The 24,626-nt window shown below is 59.2% G+C and overlaps 1 protein-coding gene across 1 annotated transcript; it reads right to left on the bottom strand.

Annotated features, from left to right (window-relative positions):
• Positions 1 to 2,235: 2,235 nt before the first annotated feature.
• On the bottom strand, positions 2,236 to 22,703 carry NOD2 (nucleotide binding oligomerization domain containing 2; the record flags this gene model as incomplete). The annotated part of the gene is made up of 11 exons (XM_081107819.1): positions 2,236 to 3,275; positions 5,374 to 5,457; positions 7,738 to 7,821; positions 9,870 to 9,953; positions 11,329 to 11,412; positions 12,330 to 12,413; positions 13,594 to 13,677; positions 13,866 to 13,949; positions 16,451 to 18,257; positions 19,914 to 20,019; positions 22,245 to 22,703. 11 exons carry the CDS (start codon positions 22,701 to 22,703, stop codon positions 3,203 to 3,205), a joined length of 3,033 nt encoding a protein of 1,010 aa, XP_080963945.1. The 3' UTR covers positions 2,236 to 3,202.
• Positions 22,704 to 24,626: the final 1,923 nt, after the last annotated feature.

Raw genomic sequence — 24,626 nt, 5'->3', positions numbered from 1 at the left:
GCTGGATGTTTCAAAGTTAGGAACCTTCTTCTCGGAGCCCTGACAGCAATCGCACACCGGGTTCTCAGGACCCGTCTTCCCTGAGCCCTCTCCGGCTCCTCTTTCTCCACAGTCTCCCCCTGGGTCATGCCCTCCAGGCCCAAGGACCCCTCGCCCCTCTTGATGCTGAGGACGCCCCGGCTGTCCTACGTGGCCGTGACCTCTCCCACAGGGTCCAGACCTGCACGTGACCTGAGGTCTTCACCTGACTTCTCCCCTCGGGTGTCTCAGACTTGACAGTTCCAAGCGCAAGCCCCACCTACTTCCACGTTTGTTTCCGACCTGTGGCCTCTCGTCTCCCAGTCCAAAACCTAGGAGTCATCTGGATTCCTCCCTTTCCCTCCTCCTCCTCCTCCTCATCCAGGCCATTTGTAAACCCTTGGCCGTCTAACCTCTGAAATCCATCTCCTCTCCATCCCCATGGAGGCCACCTCCGGCGGGCCCACCACCGCTTACCTGCAATAGCTCCCAGGCGGTCTCCCCACTTCCTCTCCCCCTTGCTCCCAGCCCCATGCATTCCAGCCCCTACTCCACCCTGGGGCAAGGGAGGTCCTCTTTAAATATCACTGGGTCACTTCTCCCCTGCTTAGAACTCTCCAGTGGCCTGCGGTTATTCTAAGGTCAAGCCCCAGCTCCTGACCTTGGCCAGCGAGGTCCTTTGCGACTGGTCCTACCTACCTCTTCAATCCCATCTGGCTACCCTCCACCTTCAGCTCGTCTCAGACATACGGTGTGAGTTTCCCGTGGCTGCTGCAACAGAATGCCACGAACTCGGTGGCTTACCATGGCACGGATTTATTCTCTTGCAGTCCCGGAGGCCACGGTCCCAAAAGGGTGGCAAGGCTGGACGTGCCCAGCGATTCCAGGGACAAGTGTGTCCTGGCCTTTTCCGGCCTCTAGAGCTGCATCCCTCGGCCCAGGGTCCCTTCCTCCACCTTCAAGGCCAGCCGGGGAGCATCTTACGTCAGCGGCCACACTGTCTTGTTCTCGTGGGTCAGACTCCCTTGGCCTCTCTCTCTGGCTGCGTTTGGGGGTCTGTCCAGATCATCCAAGAGGCTCTCCTCATCGCAAGACCCCTAACTTCATCGCATCGTTACAGTCCCGTTCGCCATCTAAGCAACATTCACGTGTCCCGGGATTAGGACCTTCAGGGGCCATTACTTAGCCAACCACACAGACCAAGCTCCTTCCCACGACAGGGTCTCTGTACTGCTTGTCGCCTGGTCACCTGTCCCCTGCCTCTCCCTCTCCCTCCCCCCTCCTCCCCACAACTGCCTGGGAGACGGGAACTGTGTCTCCTTTGTCCACCCACCGATCGTCCCAAGATGCCTGGCTGATATGATTGCAACTGAAATGAGGGAAGATGCATTTGGCCCTGCTCTCCCTTTTTGGGAGGGAGCGGGGAGGGAGAGACACTCAGATTCACTGGTGTTGCTCAGTGGTTAGAGCATCAACTCACACCCCAAAAGGTCACGGGCTCAATTCCAGGTCAAGGGCCTATACCTCCATCCCAGGCCCCGGTTGGGGTGTGTGCAGGAGGCAACCAATCGATGTGTCTCTCTCACATGGATGTTTCTCTCTTCCTCCCTCCCTCCCTCCCTCCCTCTCTAAGAAAAATCCATGGAAAAAATATCCTCGGGTGAGGATTAACAACAAAAGAAAAACAGGAAGATGCATTCCCAACCCAAGATGCGTGAAGAGGCTGCTGTGTGCGCTGGTCGAGAGAAAGCAGACCCACCCTCTCTCCCTCCTGGTCTCCTCTGTCAGCAACCACGGTCAGGGCAGAGCCACGGCCACCAGCCCGGAGAACCGCAGACACACAGGAGCCCCGCTAATGAGCCCGGCGCACGGAACCTTCCAAAGGAGCGGGTTTCTCGCTGGTGAGCAGCCACCTGCGCCCCTGCTCATTAACCGCAGCTCAGAATTCTTCCCCCTCGGCCCACCCAGCGGAGGCTGGCAGGGGACTGCTGTGCCCAATCGTCTCCCTCCTTCTCCGGTTAAAAGGCGCCCGGAGCCACATGGAGGGCACGGAGGGGGGCCCGGGGGCCTTTCGCCGCGGCCCCGGAGGGTCCGGCACAGCTCAGCACGTCATGCCGGGTTAGGCTCTGCCAGGCCGGAGCCCAGTCTGCTTGGATGGCGAGGCTGTTTTCTAAGACTTGCTTTCGCCTGCAGCAATAACTCACCTGGTCGGAAACATAGCGTTGCTTTAATCCTTGACAAGCTGCAGGGACAGGACAAAACACACATTCGGTCGCGACGAAGACAGCTTGGGGGAAGCCAGAGTTTTCTCACGCGTCTTTTTTTAATAAAAATATAAACTTGGGAGAATAAAATAAAGAGGTGTATAAATAGTAACCAGTTTCCACGAGCAACGCTGTTGAGCATAATCACGCGTGCACGGCACCTGCCGGCTCACAAAGGCTCTGTGCGCCCTTCGGGAAACCCCGGAGAGCGGAGAGCGTCGGCTTGGTGAGGAAGCGGCTCTGATTTGCTTCTGTAAACTTTTCATCCGTGACTTCACATCCCGGAGCATCTGGCAAAAACCAATTGCCTCGCCCAGCCGGTGTGGCTCAGTGGTTGAGCGCTGACCCAGGAACCAAGAGGTCACCAGTTCCATTCCCAGCCAGGCACAGGTCCGGTTGCACTGTGCCCCCAGTAGGGGGCGTGCAAGAGGCAGCCGATGGATGATTCTCATCATTGATGTTTCTCTCTCCCTCTCCCTTCCTCTCTCTTTAATCAACAGCAACATATACCAAAAAAAGAGAGTTTCTCCCCGAACACCCCCGGCCCCCATTGTGAGAGGCGTGGGAAGGGGCTCCTCACGGGGATCCAGGTCCCCACCAATAGGCTCTCGGCAGCCTTCGTGGGCCCCCTGACGCGCTGCATCCGCCGGTGGCCGCCCCGCCACACGGAGGGCTGCTCCTCTCTGCAGCCGCGAAGCGTGGGAAGAACTCGGTGGCCCACGGGGACCGTGGAGACGTCCACTCCGAGGGCACGGATGCCCCTTCTGTGCCAGAACAAAGGTCGCTGCTGAGCTGGCCTGGGCAGGACAGGGCTCCGTCCGGACGGGCGGGCGGGCGGGCGGGCGGCCGCAGGTGTCATCCAGCCCCCGGGGCCGCCCGGCTGCTCTCACACACACCGAGGGGATCCTCGGCCGGAGACATCACAGCAGGAGCCTGGTGTCCCTGGGGCCCAGCGTCTCCATTTCCTCCTGAGAGAAGGCGTTTCCCCGGAGCCTTCGGGGGACAAAGCAAAGAGAGGGCGGAGTGAGGGCGGAACCCCGGCATCGCTTTCCCACGACGGAAGCGGAACCCCTAAAGCCACGGCCTGCCCCCGCGGCCCCACAGCCTCCGGGCGGGCACCCTCTCCCCACTGGCCAGCATCCCTCGAGGGCATCACACCACAGCCGCTGGCCCCGGAGAAGATCGCATTCAAAGTGTGGCTTCCCCTGAACGCCTGTGACGTTTGCACCGTCGTGAAGTCGAAAAATCATGTTGAGCCGTTGTAAGGCGGGGCCCGTCTGTATTTTACAACTAGGAGATTCCCCCCATAAAAGTCTATATACTTCAGGGTTTTTAAATAAAATAAACTTTTTTTAAAAGCTGGTAACGCTGGCTCCCGGGGAGGGAAGTCTGCTGGTTTTGCCCCGCGTTGGCGGGGGCAGCTCACGCGCCCCTAGGGGTGATGGCACAGCGCTCGGGGGCGGCCCAGAGTCCCCGCTGGCCCCGGCCGGCCCGCCGCTCTCCGTTGGCGGCAGCAGAGCAGTCCAGGCGCAGGGAGCACGTCCCCAGCTGCAGCAGCGGGAAGCAAATCGCATCAGAACCCTTAAAATATCCGCCTGACGTGGGCCTGCTCGCCCCGGACACAGAGCGTGACATTCCCGAGGGCTGTGCAATGACTTCAAAACAAAAACAATGCACACCCCTCCTTGCGTGTGCCTGGGCCCTGCGGACCTCACGGCCCCGGGGATGACCGCTCGGACAGAGACACGCTCTCCACCACACGCCGCTTTGAGGATCGTTATTTTTAACTTCGCCATTTGATACCTGCCGTGGCTGCCTTGACGTGGGTTTCGAGGGAGGGGAGAGTCTGTCCCTTGAGAGCAGGGCCGCCAGCTCCCAGGGAGGAGGCGGTGAGGGACCGCAGGCCGGGGGCCTGGTGCGGGCAGCGGGCGTGGCGGGCGTGAGTCAGCAGGGCCGGCGAAGTGGGGTCTGTCCTTCCCCTACTCTGTTTCATTCCTGGCACTTTCACTGGGGGTTCAGAGGTACCGACCAGCTTCTTTTTTTTTTCCTTTTTATTTATTTTTTTTAGAGAAAACCCTGAAGTATAGATATGTTTATTTTGTTCATCCTCACCTGACGATATTTTTTCTATTGACTTTTAGAGAGAGTGGAAGAGAGGGGGAGAGACAAACATCGATGTGAGAGAGACACATTGATTGGTTGCCTCCCACACACGCCCCAACCGGGGCTGGGGATCGAGGTACGGGGCCTTAACCAGAATCGAACCCAGAACCTTTCAGTCCTCGGGCTGACACTCCAACCACGGAGTCAGACCGGCTAGGGCTGAAGTATAGGTTTTTATGAGGGAATCTCCGAGCTTTAAAATACAGACGGGCCCCACCTTACAACGGTTCGACATGATTTTTTGACTTCACGACGGTGCAAACGCGACAGGCGTTCAGGGGAAGCCGCACTTTGAATGCGATCTTCTCCCGGGCCAGCGGCTGTGGCTCGATGGCCTCGCGGGATGCTGGGCAGCGGGAAGAGCGTGCCTGCCTGGAGGCTAGTGGACGCGTCCTGAGCATGTTTAAGGCGGGCTATGCTAAGCTGTCATGGTCAGTATATCCCATGCACTTTTTAAAAAATATATGTTTTTATTGATCTCAGAGAGGAAGAGAGAAGGAGAGAGAGAGAGAAACATCAGTGATGAGAGAGGATCATTGATCAGTTGCCTCCCACATGCTCCCTACAGGGGACTGAGGCTGCAACCCAGGCATGGGACCCAGCCGGGAATTGAACCCTGACCTCCCTGTTCCTAGGTCGATGCTCAACCACTGAGCCACACCGGCCTGACTCCTCTGTTACTCTTCCCATACGCCTGCCTACAACACAGCTGTTCCAAATAAATACTCATGGTTTTAAAATAAAACAATGGGTCCCTCCTCAGAGACATGAAGGCGTCTCTCCCAGACAAAGAACGACATCGCCACGTGCAGAAAGCCACTGAATGTGAGAACTTAGAAAGTCTCAAGCTCCCCTCTCCCCTCGCCCCATTTCACAGATTGGAAAAACGAGGCTCGGAGAGGGAGAGAGGCCTGCCCAGGGCACTTACCAGACTTCCTGGATGGTGTCATTCCTCTCCAGGGCCCGCAGGAGGGCTTCCGCGCCTCGGTAGGTGACGCAGTTGTTGGACAGCCTGCAGAGGAAGAGGCACCGGTGAGCTTCCCGGATGCTCGGGTGTCCCCGTGGGCCTGTCCTGTCGCAGGAGGCGTTGGGAGTTGGCCGGCCTGCTAAAGCCGCCCGCCACCCCTCCTCACACCTCTTCCTGCTGAGATGCCCAGGGAGCTCCCCATAGAGGCGCGGGGCCAACGGTGAGACGGCGGCTCTCTCCCCCACACCAGGTTCGTTGATCTGACTCGGGCTGCGCCCTCAGGAAGGTGCTAAGCAGGGTGGCTAGTACAAGCATCTCAGTGCCAGACTTCCTGGGTCCCGGTCCAACTTCCTTTCTGATCTCAAGCACATGAGTCCCACCTTCCTCCCCTCTGACATGGACCTAAAGGAGTGTCCACCTCACGAAGGATCAGAATTAAAGGACGGTTTGTTCTGAACCGCGTGGCACCGTACTTAACGGGTGGAAAAGAATCAATGGCCCCAGCCAGTTTGGCTCAGGGGATAGAGCGTTGGCCTGCGGACCCAAGGGTCCCGGGTTTGATTCCCATCAAGAGCATGTACCTTGGTTGCAGGCTCCTCCCCGGACCAGGCCCTGGTCCTGGTCGGGACTCGTGCAGGAGGCAACCAATCGATGTGTCTCTCTCACATCAATGTTTCTCTCTGTCTCTCCCTCTCTCTTCCACTCTCTCTAAAAATCAGTGGGAAAACATCCTTGGGGGAGAATTCATAAAAAAAGAATCAATGAACAGGGACATTTCATCTCGGGGGTCTTGGGAGACAGGTTAGGGATGGGGAAGGGAGGTGTCAGGCTGTCAGGGCCGGGGGGATGGGGGGGGAAGAGGCACGGGTTCCCCATCCTGTCCTTCTCATAACCCTGCCCTTCTCATAGCTCAGCTAGTCAAATCACCTCCCCCCCTGCCTCCACGCCCTCCACCACGGCGGCGACTTCTCAGAAACGGACGCCGAGGCCATGCCATGAGTAATAACAGCCCACCGGGTGGAGTCCTACTGTGTGCCCGCTGTTACCTCCACCCTCTCCCACTCAGACCCTGAGGGGCGGGCCCGATAGTCATCCCCGTTCACCCCTGCGTGGCCGGGCCCTCATCCAAGGGGCAGAGCCGGGGCTGGTGGGGCGGGTCCAAACCCAGGCATTGGTCCACGGCCCACACTCAACCAACGCTTGGCAGTGTGGTTACAAGAAAGATGTAGGCGTCTTTCTATGGGGAACCCAGAGGGGGGTATCGCTTAGAGACGCTGAATGATAAGCCACGCCAAGGCAGGGTGGGACAGCCCCTGGTGCACGGCCTGGCCTCCCTCGGGGCTGACTGGGCAAGTCCGTGGCCATGAGAGAGCACAGCGCCCCCTCCCCCACACCGGGTCCGGGATGGAGGGGGCAAGGCCACCGGTATCCCTGTCCTCGAGGCCAGGTGACCCACCAGGCACATCCCAGCTGCACCGGGCTCCCAGCCACTTCCCCCCGTAATGAGCGGAAGCGATTTCCCCAAATATTTGGCAACTGCCCGGCCCCTCAAAGCGACACACACAGCGTCCCCAGAGCAGCGGGCATGTGGGCAAAGCAGTGCTCTCCCAGAGGCCGCGTCTGCTTCCCTCGGCCTCACTTGCCAGGGAAAGCGCCCCCCTCCAGCGAAAGGAGCCATCGCGATGCCCTCCGTGCCTCAGCGAGCGCCTGGCACCAGGGAAGGGGGGGTGGGGGCGGAACATTCTCGTGTCCACACAGGCACGGACGCACGCACCCACGAAAGAGCAAGCGCGCCTGCCCGCCTCACACGAGAGACACCCTGGAGGTGACATCATGAGACGCCTCTCGCCTGGGCCAGAGAGGCCTGGAGATGGGGGGCCGTGGCACCTGCTGCCGGCAACCAGCTGTGTCCCCTCAGCTCCCACCTCCCGCTCCGACGGCTGCTCGCTGGGAAGGCCCCGTTCCCGCCCGAGACCTTGCTGCCGACCGCGGAAGATGCTCACGTCTACATGAGGCGGACGGGCAGCACCCCACAGCCCGGCACCAGCGGATGGAGCCCGAGACGCCTCGGGGATCCCAGACTTGGGGACACACCGTCACCGTTATCTTCCCTTCCCTTCCTGCCGCCCTTCACGGCTCTGTCACCAGGGTTTGCTGGGCCCGCCTGGCCTTGCAGTCCCTGCCTGCGTTTTGGGGGACCCCCCCGCAGCAATACCAGCCGGTTCCGCCAGGCTGCCTGCTGGGAGGTAGCCAGGTGGGGCCCCTGCCCGGGTCTCTGGTTCAGAGCGCCCCTCCCCGCCGCTCAGGCCTGTGCGGGCCCCTTACTTGAGGACTTTCAAGCTGGGATTTCTCCTGAGCCCTTCGGCGAGAGAGCAGACGCCTTCGTCTCCGAGCTGGTTCTCCTCCAGGCTGAGGACAAGAGGAGAGAGGGCTCTGTCGAGGCGGGAACAGTCGTCATGGAAGGGGAGGTCGCTGGAGAGGAGCTGGGTCCCCCCACTTAGCAAGGCCAACACCCCCAATCCACACTTGAAAATAAAGTAAGAGCAGAGAAGGCAGGTGTGGGGGGCTCCGTCCCAGGGACATTTTGGGGAGAGAATGTCCCCAAATTCTCCAGGACGTAAGAGGTCCCCTCATGTCCCAGGGACTCAATATCCATTTCCTCTTTCTTTTTTCTTTTCTTTTTTTAATATATTTTTATTGGTTTCAGAGAGGAAGGGAGAGGGAGAGAGCAAGAGATAGAGAGAAACATCAACAATGAGAGAGAATCATGGATCGGCTGCCTCCTGCACGCCCCGCACTGGGGATCGAGCTGGCAGCCTGGGCCTGTGCCCTGACTGAGAATCAAACCCTGACTTCCTGGTTCCTAGGTCGATGCTCAACCACTGAGCCACACCAGCTGGCCTTCTCTTTTTTTCTTATGAATGGAAGTCTCATTTCATTAGGGGCAGCCATGTGCTTGGTCCAACAAACAACAACAAAACTCCCAATTCCCACTCCACTGCAGCCAGGGCCGGCCAAGAGACCTCCCCGTGGCCATGGCCGATGGGCCCCTGGGAATGCTCTCAAAAGGGGAGAGACCCAGCCGGCCCGTGCCTTGGCCCTCCCTGGAAAAGTAGACTGCATCCTGGAATGCACACGGAATGTTGGAGGTGCTGCAGCCCTCTTGTGGTCATGAGGCAACCGACCTTGAGGGTGAAGCCACAGGCGGAGGATGTGATGGGACAGAGAGAGAGTCCAGAGCCCCTCTGGCCTGTGGCCACCCACCGGCCCTGCGCCGCCTGCCTCCGGGACGCCTGTAGGTGGAAAACGGAGTCCTCTCCCGGTTGGAGCCACCGTAGGGGAGGCTCTCCCTCACCTGCAGCCCACGGAATCATAACTGACGCACTGGCAGAGAGGCACCCCTCTCCCAAAAAGTTCCAGGTGGCCAAACCCCGGCAGGACAGAATCCCTGGTCCGTGGGCAGAGCCAGCGAGCCCTACCGACAGCCATGGCCCACCCCACCTCCACTCTGTGGCGCTGCCTGAGGTCCTGGTCCCTTCTGCTTCCTGGATGAATCAGCGACTCATCTGCCTGAGAGAACATGGGGCCGCCCAGGATGCGTCATAAGGAGGCTAAGCTGGTGGCAACTGACGGATGGAAAACCTGGAATCCGCTTCAGATGGGTCCTGCCTGTATGATTCACGGTCCATCTTTCAACTCCACACACACACACACACACACACACACACTGCGCTCTGGCCACTGACATGATGGGCCGCTGTCAGTAGTGACGTCACAGGTGGCTATGGCGGGTGCGGCGGCGGCGGCAACAGCGGCCACACCGGCACTGTGACAGGGGAGCGTGTGTGAAGCACTTACTAAGCTCGTCCCGGGCATCGCCTCGTTTAATTTTTACAAACGTGTTTCTAGTTGGAGAAAACGAACTATGCACTGAACTGGCCTCTGATCACAGCCGGCCTTGCAGCTCAGCCCCTTGATTCCGGAATCCGTGCTCTCACCCGGGAGGCCCCCTGGAGGCAGTACACACACCAAGGAACCCACGGTGCAGCTCAGTAAGAAGAGCGAGCACCTCGCCCGGCCTGTGTGGCTCAGTGGTTGAGCATCGACCTATGAACCAGGAGGTCACAGTTCAATTCCCGGGTTGCGGGCTCCATCCCCAGTAGGGGGGTGAGTGGGAGGCAGCCGATTGACGATTCTCTCTCATCACTGATGCTTCTCTCTCTCCCTCTCTGAAATCAATAAAAATATATTTAATTTTTTTTTAAAAAAAGGGGGGACAAGCACCTCTATGCCGACTCGGTAAGCTTCGTTCGCCAGGACACTGAGAGATGAGTGCAATCAAGCAATCACTCCATCATAGACCTTTGTCTCGTCCGCACGGCTGCTTCCCCAACGAGGCCAGGGAATGAAGAGAGGCTGGCCTCTGCCCCCCAGAGCCAAGACTCCCCCAAACTCACCAGAGTTCCTCCAGTGCCATGTTCTTCTCCAGCATCGAGGCTAAGGCTTGGGCACCCACACTGCCAATGCGGTTCCCCACCAGGCTGGATGCCATCAGGGAACAAGAACGGGTCAGAGCGGGGAGGGGCCTGGGAGATAAGCTAAGCCAGGATGCGTGGCACACACATACACACACACACCACACACACACACACATACACACACACACACCACACATACACACACACACACACACCACATACATACACACACACCACACATATACACATACACACCACACATACACACACACCACATATACATACACACACACCACACATATACACACCACACATATGCATGCACACACATACATACACACACCACACATACATACACATACACCACACATATGCATACACACACAATACACACATATATATATATACACACATACATACACACACACCCCACACATATATACATACACACCACATATACACACACACCACACATATACACACCACACATATACATACACACACACCCCACACATACATACACACACACCACACATGTACACATACACACCACACATACACACACAGCACATATACATACACACACACCACACATATGCATACACACACATACACACACACCCCGCACACATATATACACACATACATACACACACACCCCACACATATATACATACACACCACACATACACACACACCACATATACATACACACACCACACATATACACACCACACATATGCATGCACACACATACATACACACACCACATATACATACACATACACCACACATATGCATACACACACAATACACACACATATATATACACACATACATACACACACACCCCACACATATATACATACACACCACACATACACACACACACCACACATATACACACCACACATATGCATGCACACACATACATACACACACACACAGCCCCACTTCCCACTCTGCTCCATTCTAGACATCAATCAATAACTGATTATCGCATTCTTTTCCACCAAGCCCAGGCAACCAATCGATGTGTCTCTCACATCAACGTTTCTCTCTCTCTCTCTCTCTCTCTCTCTCTCTCTCTCTCTCTCTCTCCTTCCTTCCTCCCTCCCACTCTCTCTCCAGAAATCAATTGAAAAAATATCCTCTGGTGAGAATTTTTTTTTAATATTTGATCCATCCCAAGACCTCCAACTTACAGACAGGGAAGCAAGACCCTTGAGAGGAGAAGGGGCCGCTCCAAAGTCACCCAGAAAGACTCCAGTGTCCAGACTCCAAACCCTCTGGCCTCTCCCTCTCATCCCTCTGCCCAGCACGGGGCGGGGCGGCGGGGGGGTTAAAAATGAAGTTCTGAGACCTTCGGAACTGGCCCGGCTCCCCCCTCCTCATGCCGGCTCCCCAGGAGGACGGCAGGACAGACACGGAAGCTTACCTGAGCCATCTCAAGCTCTGGTGGTCGCTCAGGGCTTCCGCCAAGGCCTGCGCCCCCTTGTCCCCCACCTCGTTGCCCCAGAACCTGAAAAGGCCAGCAGAGTCCGCAGTGTCAGGGCGGACGTGCCCTGTGCTCCAGCCAGGCTGTGTGCTCCAGTGGCTCCTCCCTCTCCGCAGCCCGCCCGGGGGCAGCACCGGCCCCCCAATCCCAGAAGGGTCTCAGTGGGGCTCCCGGCTCCCAGCCAGGCGGGCCTGCCTCCGTTGGGACGGCCAAACTTTTCCCTCTGACTTTTCGGCTGCTTTACAGCAGACTTACAGGACGGCAGAGGCCCACCCCACGCACACCCTCGGGGCCGGGGAACTCACTCCCCACAGCAATCCCCATGGTTGGCATTTAGGTCAGATCAGCTTCCTGGGAGCTGTGCCCACAAGTGCCTGGACCTGCCGGGGGGTGTGGCCCCGTTCCGCACACAGGCGGCTCCACTCCGGGGCCCGGGGCCTGTGGAGCTCTGCACCCCAGCCTGTCAGACGCCCCTCCCCTCGCCGCAGGCCTGGCGAGCCTCCCGCCAGCAGGAGCTCCGAAGGGCCTGGTCCAGCCGCCAGCCTCCCCCGCGTCCTTCTCTCTCCTCCATCGGCACCTCCTCCGGGAGCTTTCGAACGTGACTGATTCCGGGGCCCTGCCCTTAGGGGGCTCCCCTAACTGGTCTGCGGAGGGGCCCCGGCCAGGGCTGCTTCAAAGCCCCGCTGGTTCCCAGGCACAGACTGAGGTGAGAAGCAAGGACCTGAGCTTCCTGCCACCTCGCGGGCACTGCCCTCCCCCCACCCTGCTGTCCTCAGCTTCCTGTTTACTGGGGGGAAAGCAAGTGCCAGGCAGCCAAGGACGGCTACTGGCTCCCCACTTGCCCCCCCACCAGAGCCCGGGCTGCCCACGGGGCCTTCAGGCTCAGGAGCTTCCCCGGCCCCAGACCCCTCCACAGGCCCCAAGCCCAGACCCCAACCTACCCCAGGAACTGCAGCGACGAGTTGGCCCTGAGCCCCCGGGCCAGCACCTGGGCCCCCGCCTCGGTGATGTGGTTGTTCCCCAGCCTGGAGGGAAGGAGCGGAGGCTGGGAGAGCAAGGCACGGGGAGGCGGGTCTGCTGGGGACAGTGCAGCCTGGACAGAGGCGCCTGGACAGACGCCTTGGGCACCTGCCTGCAGGATGCGTGTGTGCTATCCATGTGGGAGCTGCCCTGCCTGCAGGATGCGTGTGTGCTATCCATGTGGGAGCCTGCCCTGCCTGCAGGATGCGTGTGTGCTATCCATGTGGGAGCCTGCCCTGCCTGCAGGATGCGTGTGTGCTCTCCATGTGGGAGCTGCCCTGCCTGCAGGATGCGTGTGTGCTATCCATGTGGGAGCTGCCCCGCCTGCAGGATGCGTGTGTGCTATCCATGTGGGAGCTGCCCCGCCTGGAGGATGCGTGTGTGCTCTCCATGTGGGAGCCTGCCCTGCCTGCAGGATGCGTGTGTGCTATCCATGTGGGAGCTGCCCTGCCTGCAGGATGCGTGTGTGCTCTCCATGTGGGAGCTGCCCTGCCTGCAGGATGCGTGTGTGCTATCCATGTGGGAGCCTGCCCTGCCTGCAGGATGCGTGTGTGCTATCCATGTGGGAGCCTGCCCTGCCTGCAGGATGCGTGTGTGCTATCCATGTGGGAGCTGCCCTGCCTGCAGGATGCGTATGTGCTCTCCATGTGGGAGCTGCCCTGCCTGCAGGATGCATGTGTGCTATCCATGTGGGACCCTACCCCGCCTACAGGATGCGTGTGTGCTATCCATGTGGGAGCCTGTCCTGCCTGCAGGATGCATGTGTGCTATCCATGTGGGAGCCTGTCCTGCCTGCAGGATGCGTGTGTGCTATCCATGTGGGAGTCTGCCCTGCCTGCAGGATGTGTGTGTGCTATCCGTGCTGGGGGCCTGCCTATGGCTTCTGAGACTCCATTCTCCACCAGCACAGGGACAGGAGGGGCAGAGCGGTGGGGGGTGGGGGGGGAGGGCACAGACAGGAGCCACAGGAGGCAGAGGTCCCAGCAGGTGGTTTCCCAGGGGAGCGAGGTGACTCACTGTCACACTTTCCTCCCGGGTCAGTCCTCAGCCCAGCACGCCCAGGGTTTGCTGGGAGGTCACAGCACTAGCAAAACCCTGCTCCCCTCCCTCTGTATTCGGCAGGAGTCACGCACCCAGCAGGGGCCGAGCCCGGGCGGACGGAGCTGTGGGGGGAGCCAGGCTCACCTCAGTGCCAGGAAATTCTGCCGGCACTCCAGTAGCCGCGCCAGGGCCTGGGCACAGCCGTCCGTCAGCTTGTTGTTGAATAAACTGGAAAGTTCAAAAGAGAGACATGGAGACCAGACATGGCGGACAGTGACCCCCCCAAACCCAGGGCAGCCCGTTCCCCCAGGACAGGAGGCACCTGCACCCTTCAGCCACGCAAACGCCCGCCCAGCCCGCCCCAGCTCCCAGCCGCTCCTGGGACCTGGCCCAGCCTGTGGCCCAGCCCGACTCACGCGAGCTTCTGCAGCTCCTCACAGCGCAGGGCGTGCTCGGCAAGCGTGCACAGGCCGCGGTCCGAGATGTTATTATCTCTCAGGCTGCAAAACACCAAGCAAATCAACTTGAAAATGGAGCTCAGGAAAGGGGGAAGAAACGAACCAGACCTCAAAAGGGACGTTCGCTCATCCCCAAAGCGCCAGCATCTGCGCTTCGAGAAACGCTGCCAAGATGGAGCCCCCCAGGAGGCCAGACTCCCCCATCCCTGGCCAGCTGCCCACGTCATGCACGGTGTGGGGGACGGCTCAGGAACGGGGGACCCAGCGCTCCTGCTAAAGAACACTGGGCTCCTCGGGGAGTCACGGACCTTGGGGAAGGGAAACGGCCGTCAGAGGGGCCTCCTAGAAGGTTCTGAGGTGGAAAAATAATAATAATCCTATCTAATAATAGACAAAGCTTGAAATTAACCGTACCTTCGCTACGCCTCCCATTGGCTAATCAGCGAGATATGCAAATTAACCGCCAACAAAGATCTAGTCTGTATATATAAAAGGCTAAGTGGCCGACCGTCCGACCAACCGGCCAGTACATATGACATGCACTGGCAATTTAAAAATCAACGTTGACTTGCGCAAGTATAATCATGACATGTTAACTCTGTGTGATCTATGTATGTTATTAGATCCCATTTATAAACTGAGGCTCACGGATCCTACCTAAGGAATGAAGGTCACCGCTCAGGGATCTGTGTGTTTGGTCCACAAATTAAAAAGCTCTACCCAGCCAGCGTGGCTCAGGGATTGGGTGTCGACCTATGAACCATGAAGTCCCGGTTCGATTCCCAGTCAGGGCACATGTGGGGTTGCGGGGTCAATCCCAGTGTGGGGCGAGCGGGAAGCAGCCGGTCCATGATTCTCTCTCATCACTGATGTTTCTCTCTCTCCCTCCTTTCCTCTCTGAATCAATAAAAATATATTTTTAAAAAAAAAAAAAATGAAAGAAAGAGAAAGATGTCTCCAGCTTCGGCCGAGAAGGTATGGCGGCCTCATGGGTTCCAGGAGAGGTTGGTCCCTGGATGAGGGCCCCGTGAGGCCGCCTGGGAGGCCGTGAGTGGACGTCGGCGTTAAGACCCAACTTCTGCTTTCTGAGAGGCTAGAATAGGGGCAGGACATCCCCTCCCAAGGCAGGAAGGCAGGCTGGGGAGCCTGCATCACGCTGGCCGTCAGACAGGGGCACACCCTCTGCGCTCATCCGGCCCAAGATGGGGAGAGAGGCCCACAGGGCCAGGGTAGTGACCTTCCAAAGGGGAACTCACCCTCAGATGGTACTGGAGGCGGCGAGGGTGACGCCAAAGCCTCGTCCAGAGCCAGCGCTACATGAGGAACAAAAGCTCAGGCGGCCTGGCCGGCGGGGCTCAGTGGTTGAGCATTGACCTTTGAATCAGGAGGTCACAGTCTGATTCCCGGTCAGGGCACAGGCCTGGGTGCGGGCTCGATCGCCATTGTGGAGCATGCAGGAGGCAGCTGATCCATGATTCTCTCTCATCATCGGTGTTCCTATCTCTCTCCCCCTCTCCCTTCCTCTCTGAAATCAATTAAATATATAGGTAGATAGATACATATGTAGATATAGAAAAAGCTCAGGTGGAATTCCACAGTCAGGTCCCTCTGGGGCCCCAGAATTCCCGTCTGGTCAGGATTTTAAAGTCTCTGATGGGGCACAAGTCACCCGTGATTTGGAGCAGTTGCTGACACAGGCATCTACGGTGAACGATGTTGCAAGGGGCGTCCAGGTGGTCAGGGGGCCTCTGGAGCCGTCCACTGCCAGGCTGCCAGGAGGGAACGGGAACTCAGAACCACGGGGGTGGGGCTTGTGTCTCCCGGCTCTGCCACTTCCCAGGCGAGCCTGGACAAGTCACGTCACGTCTCTGAGCCTCAGGTGTAGGCTGATGGGGAGAAGAACGTCTCTGCGACAGCCGGGGTGGCTGTGCGGCTCAGAGGTTGCTCTGGGGAGTGTGTGGCACAGTGCCCATCACCAGGCTGTCCTATGAGTTAGGGTGATCGTTGTCATAGATTTAAACAAAGGCCCAGGCCCAGCAGGAATTATATGTAATACATGCAAATTGTATGTAAATAGTGTGATATATGTAAATTAATTATATGTAAATTATATGAGTGTTTTACCACGATGCTGTGCACCTGAAATAAATATAAAAAATAAAATAGCCCGGCAGCGTGGCTCAGTGGTTGAGCGTCGACCTCTGAACCAGGAGTCGCGGTTCCATTCCCGGTCGGGGCACAGGCCCGGGGTTGCAGGCTCGATCCCCAGTGAGGGGCGTGCAATCAATGATTCTCTCTCATCATTGATGTTTCCATCTCTCTTTCCCTCTCCCTTCCTCTCTGAAATCAATTAAAAAAAACATTTTAAAATAATAACATAAACGAAGGCCCAGACTGGAGGAAGGACCCGGCCGGGGCTGTACAGAGAGGCTGCAGGCTGGGGCTGGGCCTGACCACCGGGATCCTCACAGGTGCCCCCACACCTGCACCTGCACGGTGACGCCATCCTCACCTCACCCACCAGCATGGCCCAGGACACTCACTACAGAGCCTTGCAGACGCCCAGGCAGGGCAGCAGCTGCTCCACGCCGATGTCGCCCACCGAGTTGTGGTCCAGCTGCAGGGCCACGGGCCGCCGGAGGTGGCGCAGCACGAAGGCCAGGGCGGCGCACTCGGCAGGGCCCACGCTGCAGAAGGTCAGCTTGAGGTGCCCCACGTCCAGGCCCCGCACAGCCTTGCGCGCCAGCCGCTCCTCCCGCAGCTCGTACAGGCTGCGGACCAGCCAGAGGAAGCCGGGCAGGGCGTGCATGCTCTTGGCCTCACCGGGCAGGGCCGGCGGGATGGAGCAGAAGTGCTTGCGGAGGCTGCGGGCCAGACACCGGCGGGCACAGGCCTGGCGCCGCAGCAGAGCCTTCTCGGACGCCTGGCACTCGGCCAGCAGGCCCCGGTGCTCCCTGGACAGCAGCCCTGCCAGGAAGGCGGCCGTGATCTGGAGGTTGTGCCGCTCGGCCTGCTGCAGCCAGGCCTCCACGCCGCCCTCCTCGCTCGGCGGGCCCTGCACGCACAGCGCGGGCAGCAGCCGGGCCAGCGGCGAGCTCCCCGTGGGGCGGCAGTTGAAGAGGTGTCTGAGCGAGGAGGGCCTCACGTCGGCGCTGAGCGCCAGGTAGAAGGCAGCAAAGAAGCACTGGAAGGTGATGTGCAGGAACTCCAGGGGCGGCGGGCTCCCGGGCGCCACGCTTTTGGCATGCACCAGGAAGCCGAGGGAAACGTCCGCCCCGTCCACGTGCGCCGCCTGGAGCTGCTTGGCCGAGAACACGTAGCAGCTCACGCCCAGGCCCCAGAGAGCCAGGCGGCCCAGGTGCAGGAGGGTGGGGAGCCTGCCCTGGAGCAGGCCGGGCCCCGGGCCGTGGGGGGCCGCGTCCGGTGGGGAGGCGTGGAGCAGGAAATGCTGCAGGATCAGCAGGTACATGTCCGTGGTGGTCCGCGGGGACCCCCCGCCCTGCAGCAGCAGCTCTTGGTGGCATTTGGACACCATCCAGGCAAAGACGGGCAGGTGGCACAAGCCGTGCAGGGCCGAGGTGGCCCTGAGCAGGCGGACGAGGCGGTCGGCCAGGCCCGGCTCGCGGTGGCGCTTCCGCAGGTACAGCTCGATGCCGTCCTCCGAGAAGCCCCTGAGGTGGAGCTCGGCCCGCACGTAGCGGCGGAGGCCGGCGGACACGGCGTCCGGGCGGCTGGTCAGCAGCTTGCGGGCGTTCTTGAGCAGGTTGCCCTGCAGGAGGTTGAAGAGCAGGTTCTGCACAGACGTGGGCTCGGTCGGGGAGCAGTGCCGCTCGCTGTCCGTGAACCTGAACCTGAACTCGTCAAAGCCATCGAAGGTGAGGAGGACGCGCTCGGGGTGGGAGAGGAGGAACTGGAACACTTCCTCCTGGCCGAGGTCGGGCCAGCAGCAGTGCTGGAAGAGCAGGGCGCGCACGGACAGGGGCTTGGCCAGGCGCTGCAGCTGCCGGCAGCTGAAGGGGAAGACGAAGAGGAAGTCCTGGAAATCCCGCCCCGACGCCCACAGCAGGTGCAGCCGCTGCAGGAGCGTGCTCTTGCCGCTGCCCGCCTCGCCCACCACCAGCACGGTGTCCGCGTCAGCGTTGAGGCGGCCCCCGGAGCCGAAGAGGGCGTCCAGGCCCAGGGGGGCAGGGCTGGTCTGCGGGGCGCCCGCCTCCGTCCGCAGCTCCAGGGCGTTCTCCGTGTAGATGTCCTCCAGGCACAGGTTCTCCGCCCCGTCGTAGGAGCTCAGGAAGCGCGACTGGGCCGAGACCGTGGTCCGCAGCTTGGACGCGTACTTCTGACACGCGGCGTCTGGAAGGCAGAGGAGGAGGCTGAGCGGGGGCACCGGCGCGGAGGGGGGGCTGCGTGGGGCGGGGTGGCCTGACAGGTGGCCTCACACGTGGGAGACAAGAGCCAGCGGGCTCTTCAGCCACAAGCCGTGGACTTTGAGGACGGTCACCCCACCTTCCTCGCCCTCGGTTTACTCCCCTGGGAAGTGGGAGAGGCGGCCATGGCCCCTGCCTCCGAGGGTTTTTATGTGGATCCGTGAAGATACTTCAGGTCAAGACCTTCATGCAGCGCTCGACACAAAACAAGTGCTCAGAAGACCCTCGTCAGTTCTCTCATTACCAGCGACATCGGGGAGAGCGGCCGAGGAGACGAGCGCTAGGCTGGGTCAGAAGGCCCGCGTTGTACCCTGGCCGGTGTGGCTCAGGGGTTAGAGCGCCGGCCCAAGCACCGAGAGTTCGTGGGTTCGATTCCTGGTCAAGGGCATGTATCTGGGTTGCCAGTTAGATCCCTGGTTGGGGTCAGGCAGGAGGCAGTCAATCGATGTGTCTCTCTCACATCAATGTTTCTCTCTTTCTCTCCCTCTCCCTCCTTCCCTCCCTTCCTCTCTCTCTAAAAAGTAATGGGGAAAATATTCTCGGGTGAGGATTAAAAAGAGGAGGAAGAGGAGAAGGAGGAGGATGGGGTGGGGGGGCCTGCATTCGAACCCCAAGCAGCCTAGGGGAGTCCCTGCACCACCCAGCCCAGCTGGATCACTCGGCTCAGCAGGGTCTTTCTAAAGGGAAGCAGAAGGTGTGAGGGCTGAGGAGCCTGATTTCTGAAGTCAGACACACCTGAGCTTGAGACCTGGAAGCCTGGGGCCCCCCCCGAGCTTGGGCGAGCCACTTTTCTGGCCTCGGTAGTCTCATCTGTGAACATGGGAACAATCCCCATCTTCTAAGATCGTTTCAGGAGGAAACAAGATCAAATGGAGTTTAGAAGAATGCCTGACCCGTGGCAAACTTCCAAAACGAGACCCACACCGACGGAAGCCAGACCCACCCTCGCCTGCCCGCTCTGCACCGCCCGCCCCAGGCTCCACATCTGCACAGCAGAGAAGCCACACGGAGACTGTAAACACAGCACCGGGCAGGGTGCCTGCGGGGCCGTGACCTGTGCCCTGAGAGCCGCCCCCTTATCTAAATCCACTTGTTCTCGGGTTTCTGAGCGTCGGTGGCTGCCTCGCAGAGATCAAGAGGTTCCAGCCCCACGTAAGGGCTGGGGACGTCTGATCACTGCAGGGCACACCTGAAACTCAGGCCCCACTGTCTGTCAACGGGGACTGAAAAGCCCATTTAAAACTGAAGGAGAGACCAGCCCTGTGCCAACGTGTGCCCGTATCTCCTTGGCGCACCTCATGAGGGCTCGGCTGGTGAGGGGCGCGGGTAGTCAGCCCGCCACACACAGCAGCTCCCCTGGCCGCTCAGGAAATAAGAAGCGCTAATACCATAATAGTGATATCGCCCACATGGATCCCGTTCATCCCCCAAGAGCCCGGTGACACGGGGGCGGAGTTACCCTCAAGATGAGGAAGGACACTGCGTCTCAGGGAGCCCCCCAGCCAGGAGGTGGGGTTCTAACTGATGCCCGCACACAGCCCCGCCCTCCGTGGCGGACGGACTGAGAGGAGCAGGGACGTACCTTCGAGAGAGAGGGCGAGCGGGCCCGGCAGCTCCTGCGCGCGCTGTAGGAGGAAGGCGGCCAGCCCGTTGGCCTTCCCCGCGGCCAGGTCCAGGAGCCTCCGCGCCTGTGGGGGAAGCGGACGTCGTTCCTTCTCCAGGAGGCGGTGGAGGTGTGTGGGGAGGTCACAGGCATCTCCTCCCGCACCGCACAAGCCAGGAGAGCAGCCACTCGGCAGCGCGGGTTTACAGATGCGCCCACCACGGCCCTGGCCGGTGTGGCTCAGTGGATAGAGCGTCGGCCTGCGGACTGAAGGGTCCCGGGTTCGATTCCGGCCAAGGGCATGTACCTTGGTTGCGGGCACATCTCCAGTAGGGGGTGTGCAGGAGGCAGCTGATCGATGTTTCTCTCTCATCATTGATGTTTCTAACTCTCGATCCCTCTCCCTTCCTCTCTGTAAAAAATCAATAAAATATATTTAATAAATCAATCAATAAATAAATACAGATGTTCCCACCACCATCGGGCGGCGAGATGCACACACCCACTCGGGTCCCCTCTCCAATAACGGATTGCTCATTGCAGACAGGCAGCCACTAAAAGAGTGGATAACTTTAAAATAAGATAAACGGACAAACCAAACGGGTCACAAAAAGCAAAGTCGGTCCAGCCCCGGCCGGTGGTGCTTAGTGGTTAGAGCGTTGGCCTCTTCACTAAAAGGTAGCGGGTTTGATTCCCAGCTCCGGTCAGGACACATGTGGGAGGGAACCAATCAGTGCGTCTCTCTCGCATTGATGTTTCTCTCTGTCTCTCTCTATCAATCAATCAATGGAAAAAATATCCTCAGGTGAGGATTAACTGCCCCAAAATAGGTCCAGAGACAGAAGCATGGAACAGACGGACAGATCTCAGACAAAAGGGGGTGGGAGAGGTTAACCAGAGAACTTACATGCACACACGCACAGCCCATGGACACAGGCGATAGTGCGGTAAAGGCCAGGCTGGGGCAGGAGCCAGTGGAGGGGGACAAAGCGGGGGGCAATGGGGGGCATCTGTAATTCTCTCAACAACAACAATAATTTTTTTTAAAAAAGGACATCCGGCCCCTGACTCACACGGCCCCCCAGCACAGGGAACCCTGTATGTACAGGGCTCACTAATGACCTGGCCCCCCGGAATCCCAGAAGGGCCCTTATGGCTCCCAGAGAAGGTGAAGCCAGACCCTGTCCCCGAGACCCTGAGCTCCCCCCAACCCCCGCTCCTGGGAGCCTCATCCCCAAAGGAAAGGCAGCACTGCCCTTCCCTCCCACAACTGTATGTGTGCTCGCGACTCTGTTTTTCAAAACGAAAGGATAGGGCCGTGGTCGGCAAACTGCGGCTCGCGAGCCACATGCGGCTCTTTGGCCCCTTGAGTGTGGCTCTTTGGCCCCTTGAGTGTGGCTCTTCCACAAAATACCACGTGCGGGCGCGTGTACAGTGCGATTGAAACTTCGTGGCCCATGCGCAGAAGTCGGTTTTTGGCCTGGGCGAGTCTATTTTGAAGAAGCACTGTTGATATTTGGCTCTGTTGACTCATGAGTTCGCCGACCACTGGGATAGGGTGTCGGGGCCTGGTTTTGTCAGGCACTAAAACCATAGTGAAAGCAAAGCAATGACTCACACAGAGTCCGGCTTGCGGTTGCCGCCAGCAGCTGTCACTGAGGACGGGCACAGGTCCTCGTAACACCCTACTTCTGCCCCGGGGTGATGGGAACACCTATGTTCACACCGTCACATATGAAATCATGCAGCACAATCCCATATCAGAAACCCGAGGTGGCATTTAATCCATATCAGGACTTAGTGTGCTTATATGCATCATTAAATACAGATTTAATTTAAGGAATTGTTATGATCTGTTGAGCTGTTCACTGAAAACAGACAGCCATTGCCCAGCCAGCGTGGCTCAGTGGTTAAGCATCAACCTACGAACCAAGAGGTCACAGTTCAATTGCTCTTCAGGGCACAGGCCCAGGTAGAGGTCTCAGTCCCCAGCGGGGGGCGTGCAGGAGGCAGCCGATCCATGATTCTCTCTCATCATTGATTCTCTCTCTCTCTCTCTCTCTCTCTCTCTCTCTCTCTCTCTCCCTTCCTCTCTGAAGTCAATAAAAACATATATATATATATATATATATATATATATATATATATATATATTTTAATGCACCAACTTCTCCCCGCCTGGCCCCCTCCTCAGGGGACCCCCAGGCCCACGGCTCCCCCTGGGACTGGCTGCACGGAGACCAGAGAGTCTGGTGACTGAGCAGCCCCTGTTCCAGAGAATGCTGACGGCGCAAGAAGCAGGCGCCTTACCCGCTGGGATGACGTGAAGATGGGCAGCCTGATTTCATCACATTCATACGGGCTGAGGAAGCCCCGCGCCTGCGCCAGGTCCAGCAGGCCCTCCACGTGGCTGTAGAGTCTCCGGACGATGGCTGGCCGGTGGCACTGCAGGTCCCGGGCCGGGTGGGGGGAGTGGGGGTCCCAATGGCCTCGCGGCGCGGGGGACCGGCCGTCGGCCTGCGCCTCCTGCACCGCCGCCAGGAGCTGCTCACAGCCCCAAGCCCCCTTATTCCACACGGTGTCCAGGAGGCGCCTGGCCGAGTGGGAGAGGGGCTGGCCCAGGACCTGCAGGCCCTCATATTCCTCCCAGGACAGCACGTCCCAGGAGAGCAGCCAGTCCAGGACGCTCTCGAAGGCCTCCAGGGACCCCGAGCCCAGCAGCCCCACCAGCCGGCTCCTCTGGGCTTGGAAAGCTTCCTGCGTGCACATGTCATGGCCTGCGGAGGAGAGGCGGTCAGAGGCAGGCGTGCGGGGCAGGGGCAGGGGAGGGGCCGGCCAGCCCACCCGCGGCCAAGCCTGCCATGGTTCTGCCCTCGGACATTCCCCAATCCAAGTTCCCCATTGCACAGATGCACAAGCTGAGGCCCAGCGAAGGCAAGAAAGGACCCGCAGAGGGTTTGAAGTGGGTGGGAGTTCAATCGAGCTCCCCTATCCATGCTTCATCTGAGCCAACAGGAAGAGCAATGGCCCCCAAGGGATCCAGAAATTAATTCTCTCTGAGGCGGCGACAGACGGCTCCCCCATACTGGCTGGGTTCTGGCCACAGCAGCTCCCCCTTCAATAACAGCTGACGTTCATTAAGCACCTACTATGCACCAGGCACCATTGTAGGCAGTTTCCTGCGGGAATTCATTTACTCCTTCCGTCCGCTCTGAAGTCGATGCTATGGTCAGCCCCATTTGACAGATGGCAAAACTAAGGCACAGAGAGGCTGGGTGGCCTGCACAAGGGTTCCAGAAGCATGCCTTTAATTCCCTTAGAGTTGGGGTCCCCCCACCATGCCTGTGCAGGGAACCCTCTGCTCCCCCAACAGGCAGAGCCAGAACACTGCTGTAAAGAGCCGAAACGCAGCGAAGCAAAAGTCACGGTGCAGACCAAGTGGTGTCAAAGCTCACGGTGCACTGATCCCTCGCCCCCTGCCCCGGGGCCTCGCCGCCCTCAGCACCGAGCATTGTGTGCCCGTCACCCCTCTGTCCACGGCCTGCTCTGGGCTCAGAGCAAGATGGTCATGAATCAAAATCCCACACGGGGAGGGGCAAGCCTGGGACCGTCTGTGCCCGCCGGCACACGCCCGCCACGGTGAGGGGACGGAGCAGCCTCCAACCAGAAGCCTGTGCCCGCGGGGTGAGGAGACCCAGGCACATGAGAGAGGCAACTGATCCATGTGTCTCTCACATTGCTGTCTCTCTCTCTCTCTGTCTAACCCCATCCCTTTCACTCTCTAAAAAAGTCAATGGAAAAATACTTTTAAAAAAGCTGAGCAGGTGTGGGTAGAGGCAGGGCCCAGCAGCTCGGGCCGGCCTCGAGCAGGAACAGCCCGGCCAGGTGACACAGGACCGGCAGGTCTCGAGCTGCCAGGGGAAACCCCAAACGGATGGGCCGGAAGCCAGTGTCGGCCAGCCAGTTGGGCAGAACGAAGTGATGCTGGGCAGTCCTGGCAGAAAGCCTTGTGCAGCCACGTGACCCGCACGGACAAACCCCAGAGGAACCGAGACACGCCCACGGGCGTGCTCACCCACCAGGGGACAGACAGGCAGGGCCCTTCCTGAGGACAGAGTCTGGGGCAGCTGATGGATGCCTGAGCCACACGTGCCCAACTAGGGATATCAGGACTCTGTGCATACCGGGGGGGGGGGGGGGGGGGAGGGAGGGCAGGGCAAGGCCATCGCATTTGTCACTCTGCCCTCCTACCAGCAGCTGGGAAGTCCCATCTCCGCCCAGGCCCTGTTCCAGAAACATCCGAGCAGGGAGATTCCCCGAGGACCAATTTGACCAGTGCCCCGTCTGCCAGCAGGCATTGCTGTTTCGTCTCAAACATCCAGGAGGGAGGACCTGGCCTTGTTGCTGTCCTCACGGAGCAGCTCAGGAAGCTCCTCGTTATGTCTAGCTTAAGTTTCCCCCGTCAATTGGGAGACAATAATAAAAAAAAAAACACACAACAGATCTCCGCCCATCACCTATTTGATAAAAACTGTCCCTAAAATCCTGCCTCCTGCCCTGTTAGCACCTGCTCAGGCTTCCCCGCTTCAGGCTAAATACAGCTGTGCGTCCTCACTGCCTTTTCTTCTCCGCCTCAGCTCCTACCCCTTTGGCGTTGTCATAGTTTTTCCTCGAGGAAGGTGAGGCCCAGCC

The sequence above is a fragment of the Myotis nattereri genome (assembly GCF_964212035.1).
Source record: "Myotis nattereri genome assembly, chromosome: 15".
NCBI classification, from domain to species: Eukaryota; Metazoa; Chordata; class Mammalia; order Chiroptera; family Vespertilionidae; genus Myotis; species Myotis nattereri.
The sequence above is the reverse complement of the archived record's forward strand: the minus strand, read 5'-3'. Positions and strand labels throughout refer to the sequence as shown.